General features: G+C 39.1%; 1 protein-coding gene across 8 annotated transcripts in view; it reads left to right on the top strand.

The window, feature by feature from the left end:
• Positions 1 to 6,766: 6,766 nt before the first annotated feature.
• TFG (trafficking from ER to golgi regulator) overlaps positions 6,767 to 22,690 on the top strand; it is a 43,381-nt gene continuing 27,457 nt past the window's right edge. For 4 of the 8 annotated variants that reach the window (XM_067739090.1, XM_067739088.1, XM_067739094.1 and 1 more), the window contains exons 1-4: positions 6,769 to 7,157; positions 11,937 to 12,163; positions 15,668 to 15,751; positions 21,476 to 21,622. In XM_067739090.1, coding sequence (XP_067595191.1) covers positions 11,980 to 12,163; positions 15,668 to 15,751; positions 21,476 to 21,622 — 415 coding nt within the window. In that variant the 5' untranslated portion in view covers positions 6,769 to 7,157; positions 11,937 to 11,979. Of the gene's footprint in view, positions 7,158 to 8,389; positions 8,476 to 11,936; positions 12,164 to 15,667; positions 15,752 to 21,475; positions 21,623 to 22,690 lie in introns of those variants that run through there. The other 4 variants (XM_067739089.1, XM_067739086.1, XM_067739091.1 and 1 more) reach the window with 3 other exon arrangements.

Genomic DNA, 22,690 nt, shown 5'->3' with positions numbered 1-22,690 from the left:
TTTTGTTTCCTTTTTTTTACTTTTAAAATTAACTTCATTGCCATATAATTTATATGCAACAAAATGCACCCATTTAAAGTGTATAATTAGATGAGTTTTAACAAATGTGTACACCTGTGAAAGCATCCTAAACAAGATTAAGAACACATCCTTCACCCTGTAATGCGCCCCGTCCCAGTTAAACCCTTCACCTGTCCCAGCTCCAGGCAACCACTGGTCTGCTTTCTACCACCATGTATTAGTTTTCCCTGTTCTAGATTGCCATGTGAATGGGACCATATCCTCTTTCGAGTCTGGCTTCTTTCATCCAGCATAGTGTTTTTGGGATTCATCTATGTTGTTTGTATCAGTGGTTTGCTTTTCATTGCTGAGTAGAATTCAGTTGTTTGGATAGATCATGTTTTGTTTATGTATTCACTAGTTGAGGGACATTTGGTCATTTCCAGGTTTTGAAAACCATGAATAAAACTGATATAACCGGGGCTTCCCTGGTGGCGCAGTGGTTGAGAGTCCGCCTGCCGATGCAGGGGATGCGGGTTCGTGCTCCGGTCCGGGAGAATCCCGCATGCCGTGGAGCGGCTGGGCCCGTGGGCCTGTGGCCACTGGGCCTACGCGTCTGGGGCCTGTGCTCCGCAACGGGAGAGGCCACAGCCGTGAGAACCCCGCATACTGCAAAAAAAACCTGATGTAACCGTTCTTCTACAAGTCTTTGTGTGGATATGTTTTCTCTTGAAATGTCTAGTAGAGTGTAATTGCTGAGTCATAGAGTAAGTGTATATTTAACTATATAGGAAACTGCCAAACAGTCTTCCAAAGTAGTTTTGCCATTTTATACTCTCAATAGCAATATAGGGGAGTTAGAATTTAAAGTCCTGATTTTTGAATTGTTTCAAAAAGTAGAAATAGGTCATAAATCCTTTTTTCAAGCTACTGACCATGTTTCTGAAAAATCCCGTTGCTTGATATGTTGTTATCCCTCTATTTTAACAAAGAAGAGGAACAAAAAAATAAATGCAAAGCAGAGTGGTATGATCTAATGCTGTTATCTCTTAAAAGTTATATTTTCCAGGGAACTATAGTCCAATTCTTATCTTCTTCCAGTAGAGTTTTGTTACACGTGGAAGTATGACACTGATAATTTGCTGAACTTTGATATAAGGTATTATGAAATCATGATATAACAATTGAGACCTTCTGGACCTTTGCAATAACAAAAAAAGAAGATTGATTATTCTGCCATAGTACTTACCAAGTAATAGCAGACTAGGGCAGCATTCTGGACTGGGAGTTGTGGTCCCAGCTACAAGTTATGTGACTTGAAGCAAGACATTTGCCTCTCTGGGCATAAGCGTAGGCTCTACCTTTGTAATGGGCAGGACTAGGTAAATTCTAAATTCTGTACGAGCTCTAAGATTTTGTGACTCTAAATGCAGGCTGAAATTACTTTTAAATCAACTTTAAGTATTTTTTTCACCTACATATTACATGAGTATATTCCTTAAAAAAAAGGAAATAAATTAGAGCATGCCAGATAGAGTCAAAGTCCCAGCCCCTTCATCTCCTTTTCCTTCCCCTTCTCGCCAGAGTTAACCACTGTAATAAGTTTGCTGTGTATCCTTCCAAATTTTAAGAAATAGATATACAAAAAATTGTATACCCAAAGAAATTCAGTCTTGTGTGTGTGCTTTTTTTTCCTCTTTTTTACATAACTGGTATAGGGAACAGATTTGGTGGTCCCCAGGAACACCCCCAGGTTCAATGATTCACTACGAGCACTCATAAAGTTCAGCATGAAGTCATATTCATGGCTATGATATATAGCAGGAAAACAATGTGAAGCAAAATTAGCAAAGGAAGAATTTGCATGGGTTGAAGTCTAGAGGAAACCAGGCACAAGCTTCCGAAAGTTCTCTTTCAGTGTGGTCACGCAGGATGTGCTTAATTCCTCCAGCAATGAGATGCTGTATACCAGGGAAAATCATTGGCGACTCAGTGCCCAGGTTTTACTCAGGACACGTCACAGAGGTGCGCTCTGCCTGGCATGTACGAAAATTCCAGACTCCCAGAAAGCAAGCAGGTGTCCAGCATAAACCACGTTGTTCGTACAGTTTAGGCACAATGGACCATTCTTGCCAAAGAATAGTGGGAATGCTCCAAATTCCCACCTTGCAAGCAGGTCTTTCTAAGAACAGTGTTCTCAGGCTACTACGTTAACATTTTTCTGCATTGTAACATAACTTTCTGAAACTTGCTTTTATCACTTGATAAAATGTTTTTGAGATTGAACTGTGTGTGTGCATGTGTGCACATTTCTTTTAACTGCTCTATAGTCTTTTACTTGAAAATAACACATTGATGGGTATCTGTGTTCTCACATGCAAGGATTTCACTGGTACCCTAAAAGTAGGACTGCTGTGTCATATAGGGTTGGGTATTTTAGTTGCTGATGACTATTACCATACCACCTTTTAAATAGTTTATTTCAATTTATGCCCCACAGCAAAGTATGAATGTCTCTTTTGCCATACCCTTTTCTATAAAGTCTTATAAAATTTTATCCAATATGTGAAACATCATCTCATTGTGATTTTATTTTGCATTTTTATTATGAGTAAGTTTTTCTTCATTGAAATCACTTTTTGAGAATGTCCTGTTTAATTATGTATTTATATGGAGGGACTAAAAGCAGGATCATTGACATAAATGTTAGATCATAGAGGTGAGAGGCTCCCAGTACCCAGAGTTCAATTTGACAGGCATGATTTCTAGAATCTGACATCTAGATCTCTTAAAAGAGCTAAAAAAAGCTACTCAATCAAAAGTTGTGAGATCTCCTTGTATATCTTGTGGCATTAGTCTTTCAATGTAAACTCTGACAGAGTGAACAGAAGTAACTCAGCACTGTCTTCAGGAGACATAAATGAAGAAAAGTGAACAATTTAAGACTACTCAGAGAAGAAATCCCGTACTTCTAGGGAGCTAGGAACTCACCACTGATGGCTGCTCTCTGTTTCTGGAAGCCTGCTCTATAAAATGGTGTGGAACTTAATTTTAATTCTTTCATTCAATAAATATATATTGAATACCTAGGAGGAGCCAGACTCTAGGGATATAAAATCTAGAAAGAACTGCCTTCAAGGAGCAATTTCTCTAAAGAGAGGTGGATGTAGAGCCCCATGGTAAGGCAAAGGCATTTTTGGTTCTCAGTGGATGTGCAGCTGGTAGGACAGACTAAATATTTTGCTTAGATGGTGCTGAGAATGACTCACTCAGAGGTACACAGTAAGAATATCATTCTTTTCTCCTTTATTATTTCTGCATGGGGTAGCAGCTCCCTTTGTTTACACAAACAGATCTTTATGGCCAGTCGTGGGGAGGCTCACCTGACCAACCGGTCCCTATGTGGTCCTCATGAATTTCCCCTTCTGTTTGGAGTTCTCTTATTTAGCAGACTGCTACAACAGAGCTGACTCTCAGGGAGGGACGTAACTTCTCATGAAATTCTCACCCTAAGAGGAACTTAACGTTATTTTTTTGGTTCCCCTGAGAGTAGCTGAGATGATTGAAACTTTCAAAATGATTTACACTACCTGCTAAAGGAGAACATGATGAAACAGAGGTTTCATCCAATTTGTTTAAAAGGCTCCTAATCTTTGTCCCACTTCCCATCAGTCGGAGAATCTCCCTTTTTCATTCTTAGGATTTTTCCACTTCTATTTGAAGAGTGCTAGCCACACAGACTTTCGGGGAGAAAGAGCAGGTGGTAGGTAAATGAGTTGACTGCATCTCTCAAAATACACACACAATACAACTGTAACCCTTCTTCAGATGTCTGTGAAACTTGGGCAGTAATCTTCAAATGTAGAGTTCTCATTTCTCCCCTTGCTACAGGCAAAGCCAAAGGTCTTTCCTTACACTGCTTCTCCTTTCTTCACATATTTCCACCTTTCACATTTCTGATTCTTGGTGTTCATTTCAAAACAAGTTCACCTGGACATAGAGCAGAGGGCCAGGTGATCGTGAAGTTCAATTTACTCTGGTTCAGTACTTTTCTAAACTCCACACACACAAGAACGAGGGTAAGGTGTTTTTTGACCAGCAGCACTTTAAAGGTGTGCTTACTTACAGAATTCCTAGAACAATCTTCTCAGTGGTTTGATTGATGCTTATCCCAATAAATGTTACCAAAGTGGTTAGGAAGTGGCAGTTATATAACTTAGACTTTCTGGTTTCCCTAACGAAAGGCAGCAGTAACTAAAATCAATGTCTACACATACAGTGGGAGAAATGGTGTTCTTGGTAAGGGTGGTAAGTAGCTCAATTCAGGCTACTGCTCTCTGGCTGGTTATCACCTGCATTTATTGAGAGCCTAAGTACAGAGATCTGTATCATCAGCGACTGTGGCACATTACAGAAACAGCAGTAACTATTTCACTGACTCAACAGATATTCATTGAATGCCACATGGGAGAGCAGCACAAAGGGAGATATAATTTATGGGTAATGTTCTAATCTTTGGGTTGGGTGTTGAGTTTCAGCTGTTCATTATGCTCTGAAATTAATTTTTAAAATGTAATTGTTATATAGGATCAGGAACAGGAAAGGTCACTGAAGTTTCAGTGGACAATTTAGTATTCAGCTGAAACAAGAGAATGCATAGGATAAGGTTTTGGTTATAAATGTGTTTATAACCTAAAGGGGGCAATTTGACAAACTCAGATGCTAATGGCCTGCACTCATATGACATATTACTAAACTCAAATATCCTTGATTTCATGCCCAATCACAATATTGTAAGCCTACATTCAGCTGGACAGCAAGAGGCAAAATCTTTTCTTTTTAAATTAATTTTTTAATTTATTTTTTGGCTGCGTTGGGTCTTCGTTGCTTCTTGTGGGCTTTCTCTAGATGCGGTGAGTGGGGGCTACTCTTCTACTCTTCATTGCGGTGCACGGGCTTCTCATTGCTGTGGCTTCTTTTGTTGTGGAGCACGGGCTCTAAGCGCGTGGGCTTCGGTAGTTGTGGCTCACAGGCTCTAGAACGCAGGGTCAGTAGTTGTGGCGTATGGGCTTAGTTGCTCAGTGGCATGTGGGATCTTCCTGGACCAGGGCTCGAACCCGTGTCCCCTGCACTGGCAGGTGGATTCTTAACCACCGCACCACCAGCGAAGTCCGAGGCAAAATCTTTTACGAAGTTCTTCATTGAAAATTTCGAAATGTATGTTTATTTAATGTTGCATCTTGTCTTCGTGTCACTTGAGCCTCTGATCTGGCTTCCAAATGATACTTTACTCTCTCATTTCTCACTTCTTGCCCCAGGCAGCTCCTGCTTCTGCTTTGACCTGAGGAATCATCACTACCCCATCTCTCAATTTTCCCAGCTGTAGCTAGGAACAGGTTTTAACATTAAACAAGACTTCACTAATTGCTTGAGGATGAAGCATGAGGCAATTACAACAAAGAACCTTAAGCTGCTCTCAGAGTCCACAAGCCCTACTCCCTCTGGAAGACCACCCTGTGGGTGCCTTTCTTGCCAGCTTCCAGCTGGCCCTAGTGTAGCAGGGATCAGTTTATTTCTCCTCAATGGCAAGCCCCTTTCCTGGGAGCCTAGAGAGATGAAGTGTTTTCCCCTCATTCCAGGCTAAGGTTCATCCCCTTATCCCCTGCCCCAGGTTCTGACCTCTCTTTAGGGAGATTGATAGTAGTATTATTCACTTCTTAAAGGAATATTTTACCTCTGTCTATATTTGTGTGGTTTAATCCAATCTCAAACCATCTCAAAGACATCAGAATACTATTATTGGACAGCAGTTCATTTCCCCAAATCTGGATTAGTCCGTTCTAAAAAGCAAAGAAAAACCGTCTTTGGAGAAAATCTGGAACTTTTTTTTCATTCTTTCTACAGTCTTCAGTTCCCCAAACTCTGCAAGCAATTGCTCAAAAAATAATTTCAGAGGCAAAAGCATTCTAAACGCATATATTTCACTCTCAAACAGAATTTTTCAGAGACTTTTAACTGCAGAAAGGTCATACTCTTTACAGTACTGAAAGAATATAACTTCTCATCCCGAATTCACTTTACCTATCTGGTGAACAACTGGGGAACAAGTAAGTTCAAATTGCTTTTTGCCTAGTCTCCGTCTTAGAAGGCAAAGTTCCTTGCAACTTTTAAAACAGCCCTGCCCCCATGCCCAGATTTTATCACCTATTCCCACCTTCCCCCAAAATTTTAGGCTTCAGGTCTAAAGCCAGCGCACTTCTTACATAAACAGGCATATTCAAAACAAATGCTTTAGATAAGACAGAAGGGAACAGTATTTAGGGTACGCTCAAATATCTTATTTCCAAAAAGGCTTCTGGAATCCTTAATCAGCCTTAATTTCCCAGCCTTTATCTTTTACACAGTCATAAGTTTGTCCCGTCTCGTAAACGCTATTCGGAACTCCTTGCTCACAAACTGATTCATTTCCATTCCCAGCACAGTTCTTGGTAAAGCGTAGGCGACCAATAATGAATGAATGAGTTTGTGGAAGGAAGGCGGGAAAAGGATTAGTTTTCTGGAGATATGACTAGGAGAACTACAATGGCCACAAAACAAGAAGCAGCCAAACTTGGACTAACGCCCACTTTAAACCTGCTCTCAGAGTCTAAAACAGCAAATTACGCCCCGCCCACAGGCGAGAGACAGGAAATACTAGCGTTCCGGAAAACCGGAAGTGCCTTGTCACGCCTCGCGCATGCGTGCATCCATCCAGCTCGCATTTCCTACCCTCAGTCTTCCAGTGAGAAAGCACAGATTCAGGCTCCTGCAGGCTGCGGCGTTGTCAGTCCCCCTCCCCTCGGCGCTGCGCATGCCTGCTGGGTTGATTTGCTCGTTGTAAGGCGGAGCGAAAGGACAGATTTTCTTCTTGTTCCCGCCCCTTTTCTTTCCCCACCTGCCACGTACTGGGCCCGAGCTCTCGCTAGGCTTGGTGGGTCCGTGCGATTGGCCGGGGCCCGCGCGAGCCTGCCAGCGAGGTGCAGCGGCCCCGGAGGGCAACCGAGTGGGCCGTGACAGCAGCCTTCCCCCAACGCCCCAGAGCCCGGCGGTGGCGGCCTCTCACCGGTCGGATCAGCAGAGACCCGCGGAGGGGCGGCAGCGGGAGCCTCGGGAAACCGGTATGGCCGCTGGAGACAGGGGCGCGGCTGATCTCTCGGGCAAGGCGGGCCGGGAGACGTGGAAAATGCTGGGAGGGCCTCGTTCGAACCGGCGGGCGCGGGACGGGTGGGGTCGGAGGGGTCGTGGGGAGGGCTGGATGTCGGGAGGACGGAGGCCGGGCTGGGCCTCGCGTGGGGGAGGGGAGGCCACGTCCGGGGAGGGGAGGGGAGGGGGGCCCCGCTGGCCACAGTGGCAGCGAAGCGGGCCCTCTGAGGGGCTCTAAGGGGTGTTTGGGTCAGCAAGGGCACGGATTCCGCCTGACTTCTAGGGGTTGCACTGTCCGAGGGAGAGGAGAGGGACTTTGGGAGGCCTGGGGTGGTCCAGTGCCTAACCCTCAGAGGGGCTTGGAAGGGTGAGAAGGGTGGAGAATGGCGCCTATGGGAATAAGTTAATTGGGGTCACTTAGGAGAAACCTTGTTCCTTGGCTATGTCAGTCCTTAATCAAGCGCCGTCTGGAGGTCCAACCCATTTTGATAGTGGTGATGACAACTAACTTTTAAGAGTTTACTTTGCTAGGCACTGTGCTAAGTATTTTAGCTGCATGGTCTCATTTAATCATCACAAGGATTCTTCCAAATTTAGATATTCCCATTTTGAATGTGATGAAAGTGAGGCTTGGCGAAGTATTTGCCTAAGGTCACACAGCTAGTAGGGGATATCTTTACCATCTTGCTACACTGCCTCTGGTCAGGCAGGATTTGAGGCTCCTTGCATTCTTTAGACTACTCAAGGGTTTGGTTTTGCTTAGGATTTCTTAAAGGAAATTGCTACCCTCTGGAGGTACCTAAGCAGGCCCCTCTGAATTTGAGCAGGGCCCGAACTACAGGGCTCGTGGAACTGGAGGTTTGGTCACTGAACCTACATCCTGGTTTAAGAGGCAGGCTTTTTATGTGCTTCCTTGGGCCTGTCACTTTATTCTCCAGTTCTGAGAACAGTGTTCTTGTTGGAAGATTTCATAAGTTAGTGGCTGTGTCATTTCTGGACTTCAGAGGGAGTGGGGCAAGGACAAGAAGAAAGAAGGAGAAATGGGGAGAAGAAAAAGCTGTAAGGATTTCACCAGCAGCCCTAGGAACTAGTAGTTCACAACAGTCTCTACCTTGTGATTGAAGTTAGAGAAAAAGAGGACCTGGATTCTACAGTTATGTAAACAAATGTGGGGATGGGATTTTCCCTTCCAGGGTACTCTTACTTTTGTGATAACTTGTGTGCATGCCTTATGGAGATGACTGCACAAACTGGGGACAACCTTAGGAAAGAAGGCCTGGTTCCTGGCTACAGGTAGGTTACAGTCCTGGTTACAGTCCAGTGCAACCAGTAAGTGAATTTGCAGGCAAACGTGGCAGATGCAAAGTGAAAGAGACTCATAGTTTCAGATCCATTGTAACTGAGCAACAATTCCTTCACGATCAAAAGGATTATATCAATTATATTTAATGTTGGAAATTTCTCTTGATTAGGAATATGTCTGTTGAAGGGAGTCACTTCTAGCTACGTAAAGAAGGTACAGTGTGAAGGTTTGACTTAGTAACTGATCTGATCGTACAGCTTTCTTCTCTCAATCCCTCTTTCAGAACTTTATTATTTGTCATACATCTTTTGTTTAGGGAGCGAAAACAAGTTTTTAAATATTATATGTCAGGCACTATTTTAGATGCTGCTGAGAATAGGTAGAACCATCCTGCTGAAGCTAAGCCCTGGTCCTTAACTACATTATTGATGGTTTACACATCCTGTAGGTAAGAGAAGGTTACATAGATTGATTTGCTGAAGTTCTTTATTATTCTCAGGCTGCAAGACAAACAAGGTGGAATCTTTACCATCTTGTTGAAGTAATGATACTTCAGAGCTTGGCATATAGTAGGTATTTAAGTATTTCCCAAATGAAGAGGGCTGGTTTGGCTAACAGGTGAAGGGGTTTTATGGAGGTTTCAATTAATCAGAGTCTTCATGAGAAGTCTTTTGTCAGAATTGGCAGATAAAAAGCTAACTGTATTCTTATTTTATGTCAGGACAAGCATAGCATCCAGATCGTAGAACACAGTCCACTCTGTTCTGAACTGACCTTAGAGTGTTAGATTCAATATTTTTTGCCCCATTTTAAGATGGGGCATTAAAGATTCACTCATAAAATTAATTTGTTCAGAGGATGTCAAGGGGGTCTAGAGACATTCATTTAAGGAGTAGTTAATTGGAAGGACATGGGGCATTTATATGAAGAATATTAGGGCATTTATTTGTACTATTCATGAAATGAATTAGGATTCATGAAAACTTTCTTAAGTATTTGAAGCATTGATGTGTTGGGGGCCAGGTGGAGTGCTTTCACACACACACACAAAGGAGTAAATGTAGAGAATTATGAGCACTAAATATGATGTTAATGAAATAACAATTTAAGAAGAGAAAACAGAAAGCTGCTAGTAGAAAAGCATGGTGTTGAAACCAGAATGTGTCCAGTAGGAGATTATAAGGTACTTTAAATAGTCTGAGAGATCATTTGCTTGGGGCAGGAGGAGGAAGGAGTTGATGCTAGGGAAATGCTCCGTGGTTACAGATAATGTGTTCAAGGACATCTTGGTCTTGGAAAGAAGAGATAGGCCTTGAGAAGAAGAGATATTAATACATTAATTAAGCATAAGTGTATTTTCTGTTGTTATACGGTAATGGTATAAATTACTAGAGACCTCAGACATTATTTTGAATTTAGGATTACAGAGTCATTACAGGAGAAGTGCACTGAATAACCTGAAATAAGATTAAAATACAACCCAAGAAGGGAAAATTCAATAGCAAGTTAGTTCTCTGACACTGTCTTATTCTTCAAGTGTGCTGTCTAATCACACGCACTCAGGTTTGGGGAAGGGGTGTGTTATGGAAGATGTAGAAACAATAGTGGACAGTCTTGTTAGAAAGCTCAGGAGGGTATCACTGATTTGTTCTTTGTCCTCAAGTTTCCAAAATAGAAAAATTGGAGAAGATACTCGTGAGGTCTTTCTTATTTTAGTGAGAAAAATTTGAGACTATTTTAGTGTTCACACATGCTCTTCTCTTCAGGGCTAGCAGTTAGTATATACAGGCTAATAGAGTTTGGAAGCCAGTATTTATTTTCCCCTTCATTTAACGGCTATTGAATGATTAACCATGTGCTAGGCACTGTTCTAGGCTCCGGAAATACAGTGAACAAAACCATTTATTTCCCTACTTTCTAGTGGAAAAGACAGTAAAAAATGAATACATTTTTAATATTTGGTAGTGATAAGTGCTTTGCAGAAAAATGAAGCAGGATAAGAAAGTGACTGTGAAACCATTTTAAGTTAGATGGCCAGGGAAAACCTCTGAGAAATTAACATTTGATCAGGGATCTGAATCATGTGAGGTGTGTGAAAAGGGCTCAAGATAAAGGAAACAGCAAGTGCCAAGTCTTGAGAAGGAGAATGTGAAGTATGAGTGTAGCAGGGTAGCCAGAGAGAGAGGTGGGAAATGAGGTTAAACGCTTGGCCAGGGACCAGAGGTCAGGTCATGACCTTGTAGTTCTGGCTTTTACCAAGAGTGAGATGGGAATCTATTGGAAGATTTTGAAGTAGTGATACTAGATTTTATTTACCTACAGGATATTTAACTATATTTAACTATCAGGATAACTCTGATGTGTTGAGAATAGATTAAAAGCAGACAAAGGTAAAGGGCAGGCAGACCAGTTAGGAGTCTTTTGCAATAATCCAGGCAATAGATGATGGTGGCTTGGATTAAGTTGATAGAGGTGAAGGTACTAAAGTGACTGCATTCTAGAGATATTTTAAAGGTTGTGGCAGCTAGATTTGTTGGCAATTTGGTGTATGTAAGGTGTGAGGAAAAGAGAGAAACCAAGATGTTTTTTTTATCTTGAACAACTTAGAAGGAGAATTGTTATTAACTGAGATGAAGAAGACTACAGGAGAAGCAGATTTTGAGGGGAAGATGAGGACTTTGTTCTAGACATGTTAAGTAAGAAATCTAAATCAGATAAGCAGTTAAATATATGGGTAAAATAATAATAGATATAAAATAATAAAACTTATTTTCTTAGGCTCATAATAAAGCCACCTCCAGACCATTTTTTTTTCTTTTTTTTCTTTTTTTTGTGATGTGCGGGCCTCTCACTGTTGTAGCCTCTCCCGTTGCGGAGCACAGGCTCCATACGTGTAGGCTCAGTGGCCATGGCTCAAGGGCCCAGCCGCTCCGCGGCATGTGGCATCCTCCCGGACCGGGGCACGAACCCGCGTCCCGTGCATCGGCAGGCGGACTCTCAACCACTGCGCCACCAGGGAAGCCCCAGACCGTTTTTTTAAAATAAATTTATTTATTTTAGGCTGCATTGGGTCTTTGCTGCACGCGGGCTTCTCATTGCAGTGGCTTCTCGTTGCAGAGCACGGGCTCTGGGCACGCGGGCTCAGTAGTTGTGGCGCCCTGGCTCTAGAGCGCAGGCTGAGTAGTTGTGGTGCATGGGCTTAATTGCTCCGCGGCATGTGGGATCTTCCCAGGACCAGGGCTTGTACCCGTGTCCCCTGCATTAGCAGGTGGATTCTTAACCACTGTGCCGACAGGGAAGTCCCTCCAGACCATTTTAACATGAATATGGTAACGCTGGAACAGTGGATCTCCTTTGAAGGCCAGAATTTCTTAGATTCTAATCGTAGCTTTGCTTTTCAACTTTTAAAATATGTTTTATAGCTGTTTAATCATCAAAACCATTTTGTCAGTCTTTCTCTAGAGTTGTATATATAGAACATCCTGGAGTCCACCATGAATGGGCAGTTGGATCTGAGTGGGAAGCTAATTATCAAAGCTCAACTTGGAGAGGATATTCGACGAATTCCCATTCATAATGAAGATATTACTTATGATGAATTAGTGCTAATGATGCAGAGAGTCTTCAGAGGAAAACTTCTGAGTAATGATGAAGTTACAATAAAATATAAAGATGAAGGTAAGAGTGTTTCTCAAGTTAGTTTTTAAAAGTCTAAATATCATATGTGTTCTTTTGCCCATTTTTCATTGAAATCAGAATAAAAATTGTTTCCTTCCATGGTAATTGAGTACCACTTTCTTTTATTTAATGGAATGTTCATGTAGTTATAATTCTTTTGTAAGTTAAAAATAGCTAAGTGATTTATTATTAAAAGGGGGTTTTAAGTGATAGGACACTTTCACACATTTTTACAAGCCATTTTTTTTTCTCTTATGCCTGTGCAAATTCTGGCTTCCATTTTGCTTTAAAACCAAACTTTTATTTGTGTTTCCCAAAGTGAAAGGGATGTTAGTAGGTATTGAATGAGAAAGGATTTCATGGTCAACTAAGTCTGGGAAAGCTGGTTTAAAACAAGACAAATGTATTTATTGCAGGAATTTTCAAAACATGTAATATACTGATGTACGATGTCAGTTTATGCAGTGTTCTCAGGCTCATTGGACCACAGAACTTTTTATGGAGATGGGTTTTATATGACAAATGTTTCATCAAACACATAGTAGAATTATAGTAGTAGACTGTCTTTATTTCTTTCTCTTTAAACCTGTCTTCTTTGTTAACATCTCTACTGATAATTGTGCTTTAGGTGGTTACCAGTATCTTTCTTATCGCTGAATTTATTTCCAGTCTATTTCACCTTGATCTCAATACTTGGCACTGCTATCCACACCATCCTTTTTTAAATACTCTTACCCCTTAATATCTCTGACACTGTGTTGTCTCAGTTTTCTTCTTATCACTAATAGCTTCTTCTCTGTTTCTCTCTGTGTGTTGGCTTGAAGTAATGCCAGCTGTTACAGCGGAAATCTTAAAATCTCAATGGTTTAACACTCAAGAAATCATTCAGGGACCCAGCTCTGATATATTCAACACATGGCTAACAAGCTCACCTTGAGCACTGGCATCCAGCAAGCAGCTGCATGAAGACAGAGTGTAGAGAATCACATGGGAGACTGTACTCTCTAGGCCTAGTTTCTGCTCACATCACATTGGTCACATGACTGTGTTGATGTCAGTAGGTTGGGAAATGTCCCTGGTTGGACAGGCACTTCCCAACAACTTACACTGAGGAAAGGGAGTATAAATCATTGATGATCAGCTAAGCTGATTATTTCACTACAGGTGTAATTCTCCTTTCTTTTTTTGCAATGTGTCATCTAATGGTACCCAGAACTAATTTTTGAGGGTCACCCATGTTAAGGAACAAAAAAGGAGAGCAGTTTTCTTCCTGTTCTCTTCCCTAGTAATCTCATCTACTTACAATACATTGACTTTCAACTTACAATACATTGACTTTCAACTGTTTGACTTCCAAATGTGTGCCTAAATTTGATCAGTTTGTCCTTTTTTTTTTTTTTTTTTTTTTGACTGTACAACTCATCTTTAATGGTTTTACCTCAGATGATTTGCTCTTACCTCAAACTTGGCATATCTTAAGCTGAGTTTACTGTTTTACTGGCTCTCTCTTATTTTTGTTTAGGGAAGGGTCAGCATACTTTTTCTTTAAAGGATCAGATAATAAATATTTTAGCATTGTGGGTCACATAAGGCCTCTGTCTCATCTTCTTTTTTCTAGAACCTCTAAAAATATAAAAACCATTCTTAGTTTGAGGTCCTGTAAGCAAGGATTTGTCCATTGGTTGCAGTTTGTAACCCCCTAGCTTTGGGTATCCTCATTGTTGAAACTTCCACATCTAGTTATCACATTGAATTTGTTTTTCATCGTGTTTTTTTTGTTTTTTTTTTTGTTTTTTTTTTTTTGTTTTTTTTTGCGGTACGCGGGCCTCTCACTGTTGTGGCCTCTCCCGTTGCGGAGCACAGGCTCCGGATGCGCAGGCTCAGCGGCCATGGCTCACGGGCCTAGCCGCTCCGCAGCATGTGGGATCTTCCTGGACCGGGGCACAAACCCGTGTCCCCTGCATTGGCAGGCGGACTCTCAACCACTGCACCACCAGGGAAGCCCCATCGTGTTTTTGAGTGCTTTGAATTGTACAGATTTGTGTTCCATAGACTCTTGGGCATGAGGATAGAGGACTGACTTAGGTAAAGAGTTCCTGCCGTCAGAGATATTGTTTCTGTTGTAGAAATCAGAAAAGAAAAAGGCAGTTATAGAAAGTTTCCTTCTTTTACATATATACTTTATTTTCTTAAAAATATGTTTATGAGTAGAATCCCTGAAGTTGAGCATTAGATGTTTTTGTTGTAAAATATGGATGTGGCTGTAAAGAGCAAAAAACAATGATAAAATCCTCAGTTATGGCTTTTATTGCCATCTTTGTCCAAAATAAGTCTGCCTAATCAGTGTTAAAATTGGTGTAGCAGAGCATCGCTGGAGCAGCCTCTCAGCCTCCCCAGGCACCCTCCTTCCCCACAGCTGTGTCGAAGATACCTTGCAGAGGCCCCTGATCAGTTCCTTGCTGTGGCTGCTTTTCTGTTCTTTCTCTAGCAATTTTTTTCCTAGCCCTTTGAAAGCTTTTGAACAGGCAGTTGATATGCTAATTATAGTATTCTTTATCCTTGGGATCTAGGGTATTTCAGAATCTTGTGTATATGAATATTTTTCCTGTGGAGAATTGATAGTTTCCATCTCAGCATCGAGATGGTCAGGGACCTGAAAGACTCCACTGTCTATCCATTTATTAGGACAATTCTGCAAAAAGATTTTTTTTTTACAACCTTTTTAGTTACTATTGTATGTGGCTTCCCCTCCATTTGTGTCAGTGGAGTTTTACTGTACTTAGAATTAAAATTTGAACCTTGAGAATCATTATTTAATTTCTTTCTTTTTAAATAAACTTATTTATTTATGGCTGTGTAGGGTCTTTGTCGCTGTGTGTGGGCTTTCTCTAGTTGGGGCGAGCACGGGCTACTCTTCCTTGCTGTGTGCAGGCTTCTCATTGTGGTGGCTTCTCTCGTTGTGGAGCACAGGCTCTAGGTGCATGGGCTTCAGTAGTTGTGGCACGTGGTCTCAGTAGATGTGGCGTGCAGGCTCAGTAGTTGTGGCGCACAGGTTTAGTTGCTCCGCAGCATGTGGGATATTCCCGGACCAGGGTTCAAACCCATGTCCCCTGCATTGGCAGGCGGATTCTTAACCACTGTGCCACCATGTAAGTCCTTATTACTTTAATTTCTGATAAATACATTTAAATTTTTTAGAATGGAAAAGATTTCAGTCTAAACTGTAATCTCCTGGTGACTAGTAAAAGATTACTTAATGTATTAATCTTAGCTATGTGTTTGTTGGCTCTTCTTCTGAGTATATGATAAATATCTTGCCATAAAAGTAATAAGTGAAATTGATTTAGTATCATTTGAACAAATACATCTTTCCTAGATCCTTTATATTTAAGGTTTTTATGGGAGATGCTAATTATGCTCTGTGATCTACATTTTGCATTTAATTGAACATATATCCTAGTTTACTACTAATTCAAATCTGAAACTTTTTTTTGTTTGTTTCAGATGGAGATCTTATAACAATTTTTGATAGTTCTGACCTTTCCTTTGCAATTCAGTGTAGTAGGATACTGAAACTGACGTTATTTGGTAAGTGGTAAACTTTCTAATAAATATACTATTCATTGTATTTTTATGAAAAACTGTTTAGCTTTTTTCGTGTTAAAGACTCAGAACTAAGTGGTAACTTTTCAGCTATATCAGAATTTTTAAATTATTAAGGCTTAACTATATTCTTTTTCTTTGAAGATTAGTAGAAAGTAGACATATTTTAAATAACTCATCTGCTCGGTTACCCTAAATAATAATATGTGCCACTTGTATAAGTGTTTCCAGGACTGAAAATAATTGCAGTGTTAAAACTACCTTTATTAAGTTTAGTTCTCTAAGAATATATAATTATCTTTTCTAATGTAGTATGTTTTTATTTATTCTCAGGGTTTAACATATAGGCCTGATACTTTTTAGAAATTATTTTTCAAGGAGTACTTAAAGATTAGAGATAGTTCTGATAAAAAACAAATATAAGACTAATTTTAATCTATTAGATTCTGTTTTCTTATAGATCATGACAGATTTGCAAGGCAGAATGCTTAAGGGACAAGATAGAAGTGATTGCAGAGTTAAAGTGGTAGTATGATTATGTGAAAAATAAAATGTGGACTTTTTTTCTGGATGTTTTGGTTAGCATTTTAAAAAAATTTTGTGGCTCAAGTGGGGCAAAGGAAGTACCCTTTTAAAACTCAGGCAAACTGGGTGTTTGTCAGAGGAAACAAATTGTAATAAGCTTACCGGAAAAAAAAAATTATGTGGCACTGACCATTACAGTTCCATGAAATATGATCATGACCAATTGATTTAATTTGTATTTATTTCCTCTCCATCTAGGAAGGGTGAGCATGAATCATTTTAAAATGCTAACAAAAACTGTTAAAATTTTTTTTAAGTAAAAGGTATCTTTTTACAATATTGAATCTAAAATACTTAACCACTATTGGCCATCTATCAAGCAGATTAGGTAAACTGAATCTTCATCCCAGAAACACTGAGGATGTGCTAAATAAACTATTTCAAATATATTTTTTGAATTACACACCTGAGCTTGCTCAAGAACTTGAGGAAAATGTCAGGGACCAAAATATAGTTGGAGTTAAAAACCAGCACCTGAAGTACCAAAAGCTGAGACTTGGGATGCTTTTGGTGGTGATGGTGAAGGTTTTAGTGTGCATAATCTAAGGATTTGTCATTTGGTATCTACGTGGTATAGGCCTTGGATCCTAGACCCTCAGTGGCTATACTCTCAAAAAGAATATTGTAGAAGAAAAATATCTCTTAGTTGGTAGAGTCAAGGAATTGACAGGGGAAATTCTCATATACCCTGGGATGCCAGGGGTTTGCAAAGGCTCCCTTGAGGATTCATAACCAGTGGTCCTTTGGGAACTCCCAAGCCCAGTTACTACCACGAAAAATTGCAAGAAACAAAGGCAGAAATCTCTCTGGAGGGTGTATGTTCTCAGTTCAAATCACATAGGCTTCTCACAGATAAAATCCTGTTGATGAACTTAGAGGTCAAAAGTGTAAGACACATGAAACATCCATGTAAGCAGGAAACAATGGATACAACTAATAGTAGGATTAGATTTCCAAGAACTTCAGTTAGTAGAAGTGATAATAAAATATATATTAAAAGTTATTGGACATAAAAGAAGAAATAAGCATATAAGAACTAGGCACTATGAAAAAAGGAACCGATTAAAAACTTAAGGTAGATAAATAACAAGGAACTACAGTATAGCACAGGGGACTGTATTACAAGATTCAACCATCTTGTAATAACCTATAATGGAAAAGAATCTGGAAAAGATATATATGTATGTATGTGTGTATATATATATATATATATATAACTGAATCACTGTGCTGTACACCTGAAACTAGCACAACATTGTAAATCAGCTATACATCAATACCCCCCCATAAAAAAGAACTTAAGGTAACTTGTGGAAATGAAAAATATTAGTCAATTAAAATTGAAATTAAATACTAAGTGGTGAGTTAGAACAGCAGATTAGTCACAGCCAAAGAGGGAATTAGTAAAGTGGAAGGTGGTCTAAAGAAATGACAGAATAGAGCACAAAAACACAGAGATGGAGAATAATGAGAGGGAATTTGAGAAGGTCCAGCTTATTTCCATTAAGACTTTAAAGAAGGAGAGAATAGGGGAGTGGAAATATATGAGGAAGTAATGACTAAAGAATTTTTCAGAATTATATAAAAGATATAAACGCTCAGTTTCAGGAGGCACAGTGAGTCCTGAGCAGGGTAAGTAAAAATAAATCTCCATTGGATGTATTGTCATGAAGCTGGAGAATATATAAGACAAAGAGATAATCTTAAAAGTAGCCTGAGTGAATCAGCCTGTAGACTGATCACCTACAAAGCAATTAGACTGTTAGACTTCTTCACAGTAACAACAGAAATTGGAAGACAATAGAATAACATCTTCCACTGTTCACAAAAAGATGGGTAGACAAGTAGCATTCTGTAGTCTGCTAAACTTAAGGAATAAGGGGAAATAACATTTTCAAACAAAGACTGAGAATTTAACAAGCGTCAAGGACACTTGTAAAAGAATTTTTAAAAATGGTTTGTCAGCAAAAAGGAAATTGAGTCCGAAGAATGGTAAAAGATGCAAGAAATTGTGAGCAAATAAACTGGTTAATGTATGAATTTAAATGAGCATTGATTATTAAATAATAGTTTTAGGAATATAGAAACAAGATGGAACAAAAATACTGAGCAATAATTATATGTAAGACAGGAGAGGATGATAGGAATTAAAATACTTTAAAGACTTGGATTCTTTGGGAGGAGGATAGTAATTAACTTAGGTTTTTTAAATTGAAGTATGCTTTTCTAAAATGTAAGAGGGATTATTGAAAGACTAGAAATAGCCAGTAGAGGGAAAAGAAGGAAACAAAGGGTACTTACTTGGTTAACTAGATGGTGAGGAAGGAGGAAAAGAAGCAGAGAAAGCTTGAAAAATAGAAAGTAGCACAAAATACTAACCACAGTACACATAAACAGACTAAACATACAAGTTAAAAGACAGACACTTTTATTGGTTAAACAATTTTGTTACATGCTGATTATAAGAGACATACCAAAAGATTATTATGCAGAGTTGGAAAGTAATGGGCTAGAAAAGTTTGTATACTAGACAAACTCAAGGCTAGTTTGTAGTATAACAGAGTAGACTCTTAAGTGAAAACTTTATTAGTAATAGTCACTTCATCATGATAAAAAATAATTCTCTGGGAAGATACAATAATTCTGAACACTTACACATCATAGCCTTAGATTTTTCCTCAAGGAAAAATTGACAGAAGAAGGAAAAATTCATAAGAGAGCTTTCAATACGCTTCTCTCTGAAACTGATAGGTTAAGCAGCCTCAAAATTTAAACAGAACAAATACAGGCTTGATCTTATACATCTAGCAATCAGGGCAGGATTCAGTTTTTCTTTAGTGCATATGGATATTTATAAAAGCTGACCATGTACTAGGTTTTCTAATGAGTCTCAATATCAGGGAAGGAATATCCTAGAGATCATATTCTCTGGTCTCATTAGGAACTATTTGACAAAAAAGAACCCAAACTCCCATACTTTTGAAGATAAAAATATGCTTTTAAGTAACATATCAAAGAAGAAATCACAATACGAATTAGAAATAATTAGTGATAACTTTTTTTTTTTTTTTTGCGGTACGCGGGCCTCTCACTGCTGTGGCCTCTCCCGTTGCGGAGCACAGGCTTCGGACGCACAGGCTCAGCGGCCATGGCTCACGGGCCCAGCCGCTCCGCGGCATGAGGGATCTTCCCGGACCAGGGCATGGACCCGTGTCCCCTGCATCGGCAGGTGGACTCTCAACCACTGCGCCACCAGGGAAGCCCAGTGATGACTTTTATATGACATAGTTTTTAGAGCATGCTAAAGCTAAAAAGAAAAAGGACAAAATAAGTCCAGGTAACTTGGAAGAAAATAATAAAGAGCAGAAATGAACTAGAAGTTGGGGAATTGATAGGATCATCAATTTTGAAAATATACAACTTGCAAACCTCTATTGAGATTACTTAAGAAAAAAGAAGGCACAAGTAAGCGGTTTTAGGAATGAAACGGGGCTTAATTTCAAATACATTGCAATGAGGGAGAATGAACACCATGGAGAACAATAGGGTGTCAGTAAAAACGTGTTAGAAAGGAATTTTCATAGGGCTTGGGCTTGTGTTAGATGATTTTGGATAAGGTTCAAGGAATGGGGCTTTGGTGGGGGTAGTGAATTGAGGCTAAAGCTGTGATTGGTAAAACTGCGACAGTCACGCATAATTAGCCAGGGATGTTTGGTCATTTTTGTGGTTTGGTCAACATTCTTGTTTTTGTCTAGGTCTCACATGATATGGACTGGTTTTCTTTTTTGTCTTGAGCTATCACAGTCCCACAGTGATCTTTTCTGATTGTTCATGTTCTTTGTTTTTTAAATTTTGAAAATTTTATTGAGATGTATTTGATGTACTGTTAGTGTTTTCTGAAATTGTTTATGTTCAACAAGGGAACACCACAACCTACCTGTCAGTGCCATGCCAGCTTCTAGCAACACTCAAGCCTGTCCTACAGTACTGGGTCAGTTCTTAGCTGTCAGGAGCTGCTTTTCTTCTTTTCAGCTATTAGAGAAAAACAGTAATGCCCAGTAAAAGCCAGCCATTGATACAGGTAGATTATATTGAACTTCCTCATAACTGTATAGGGAGTATGTAAAATACTGGTGGATTATCTTTTAAAAGCTTATATTGGTGGTTTGATGTATGAAACATATTTTACAAAGAATCTCACTGAACCTTTATTTTCAAATAGATTTCCTTTTCTAATTTGGTGCCTTAGGAATTTGTATATGTGTATACTGACAATGCATAAAAAACATTTGAGTTTAGTTTAATTTTTCAACTCCTATCTTGAGGTTTGCATTCAGAGCCTTGTGAATTAATAAATTAAAAATTTTAAAATTAACAATCTCAGTGGTGATGGTCTTTGTTGCTGGATGAAGGATTATTTTTTAGTCAGCTGAAAGTCATTTGCACAAAATGGGTAATTAAATGAGGTAATATTGCCTTTGTTTAAAAAAACAATCATTATTGAATAATCTGACTTTATGTGGCTAATGTGCTGCTTTGGAAGTAACTACTTTGAAGGACAGTGGTGATGTGAATTTATGAATTCTGCATTTTTTTTTTAATAGGTTACTTTTTAGGTCAGTTATTTTAGGTAGCTAATTTTTCTTGTTTTTAGGTCAGAAGTAGGCAAGAATGATAAAAAACCTGCAGTCATATTGTACCTTTAATAAGGTGTTTATTGAATATTTTAAGGCTATAAAAGAATTGTGTGAAATAAAATGAGCTTTTGAAGGTACATAATTTCTATTAAAATATATTAAAGCTTTCTGTATTTTTAATTTATTTCACTGTAGTTGAATTCTTTTAATTAACTTATTTTGTTTTGTTTTACCATTATGGGTTGTAAGCCATAGATCTGGCATCAGCAAAGACTAACGAATATTTATTTTTTCCAAAAATTAGTAAGTAGCAATGAAGAATCCTTTCCTTAAAAAGTTATTTGAATGGTGTCAATAGGTATCTTGTTTGATTTTGTTTAACTTTTTCAAGAAGTTATTTTGATTTTTCCTTATTGCATATTATTCTACTGATATCCTTATTGAAGAATATTTCCTAATTTTAAGAAAATTAATGCTTTTATTCCAGTTAATGGCCAGCCAAGACCCCTTGAATCAAGTCAGGTGAAATATCTTCGTCGAGAACTGATAGAACTTCGAAATAAAGTGAATCGCTTATTGGATAGCTTGGAACCACCTGGAGAACCGGGACCATCCACCAACATTCCTGAAAATGGTAGACCATGAAGTCATTTTATTCTGATTTATCCTTTTTATATCTTTTTGAAGTTTTTTTTTCTAACTCTTTCTCAGCAGTAGTAGGATGGCACCTCCATTGTTACCCTTTCTTATTCCTGCATCTGTGCTAATATTCATATCTGTGTTCCCAAACCTGGCCATTCTTTAAGATTACTGGGAGATTTTATTATACCAATTCCTGGATCTCATCCCAGACCTCTTGGAGGGCAGGGCCTGGGGATCCCATTGTTAAAGTGCCCTCTGGGTGATTGTTTTACAGCTAGTCTTAGACTCCCGGGTTTATGACATAGGTTGGTTTTCAAACGCCTTTGGCTCTTGAACCCTTTTCAATGTAATAGTTAACTAATGAGCCTTAGTAATGGAAATCATTTCATGAATTTTATGTGATATATGAAGTATTAATAGTTTCAAATAAAAAAGTATTCTTAGATTAGTACACTCAAATGGTGTATAGTTTACCTTAAGCACAGTGTTCATAATATGCAAAGAAAAATGTATTTTTTTCCATTTTACAGATGACATGTACTATATATTTTTTTAATTGGAGTATAATTGCTTTACAATGGTGTGTTAGTTTCTGCTTTATAACAAAGTGAATCAGTTATACATATACATATGTTCCCATATCTCCTTCCTCCAGCGTCTCCCTCCCTCCCACCCTCCCTATCCCACCCATCCAGCTGGTCACTAAGCACCGAGCTGATCTCCCTGTGCTATGCAGCTGCTTCCCACTAGCTATCTATTTTACGTTTGGTAGTGTATATAAGTCCATGCCACTCTCTCACTTTGTCACAGCTTACCCTTCCCCCTCCCCATATCCTCAAGTCCATTCTCTAGTAGGTCTGGGTCTTTATTCCCATCTTACCCCTAGGTTCTTCATGACATTTTTTTTTTCTTAGATTCCATATATATGTGTTAGCATACGGTATTTGTCTTTCTCTTTCTGACTTACTTCACTCTGTATGACAGACTCTAGGTCCATCCACCTCACTACAAATAACTCGATTTCATTTCTTTTTATGGCTGAGTAATATTCCATTGTATA

Source organism: Pseudorca crassidens, chromosome 5, assembly GCF_039906515.1.
Source record: "Pseudorca crassidens isolate mPseCra1 chromosome 5, mPseCra1.hap1, whole genome shotgun sequence".
Lineage (NCBI taxonomy): Eukaryota > Metazoa > Chordata > Mammalia > Artiodactyla > Delphinidae > Pseudorca > Pseudorca crassidens.
The sequence above is the reverse complement of the archived record's forward strand: the minus strand, read 5'-3'. Positions and strand labels throughout refer to the sequence as shown.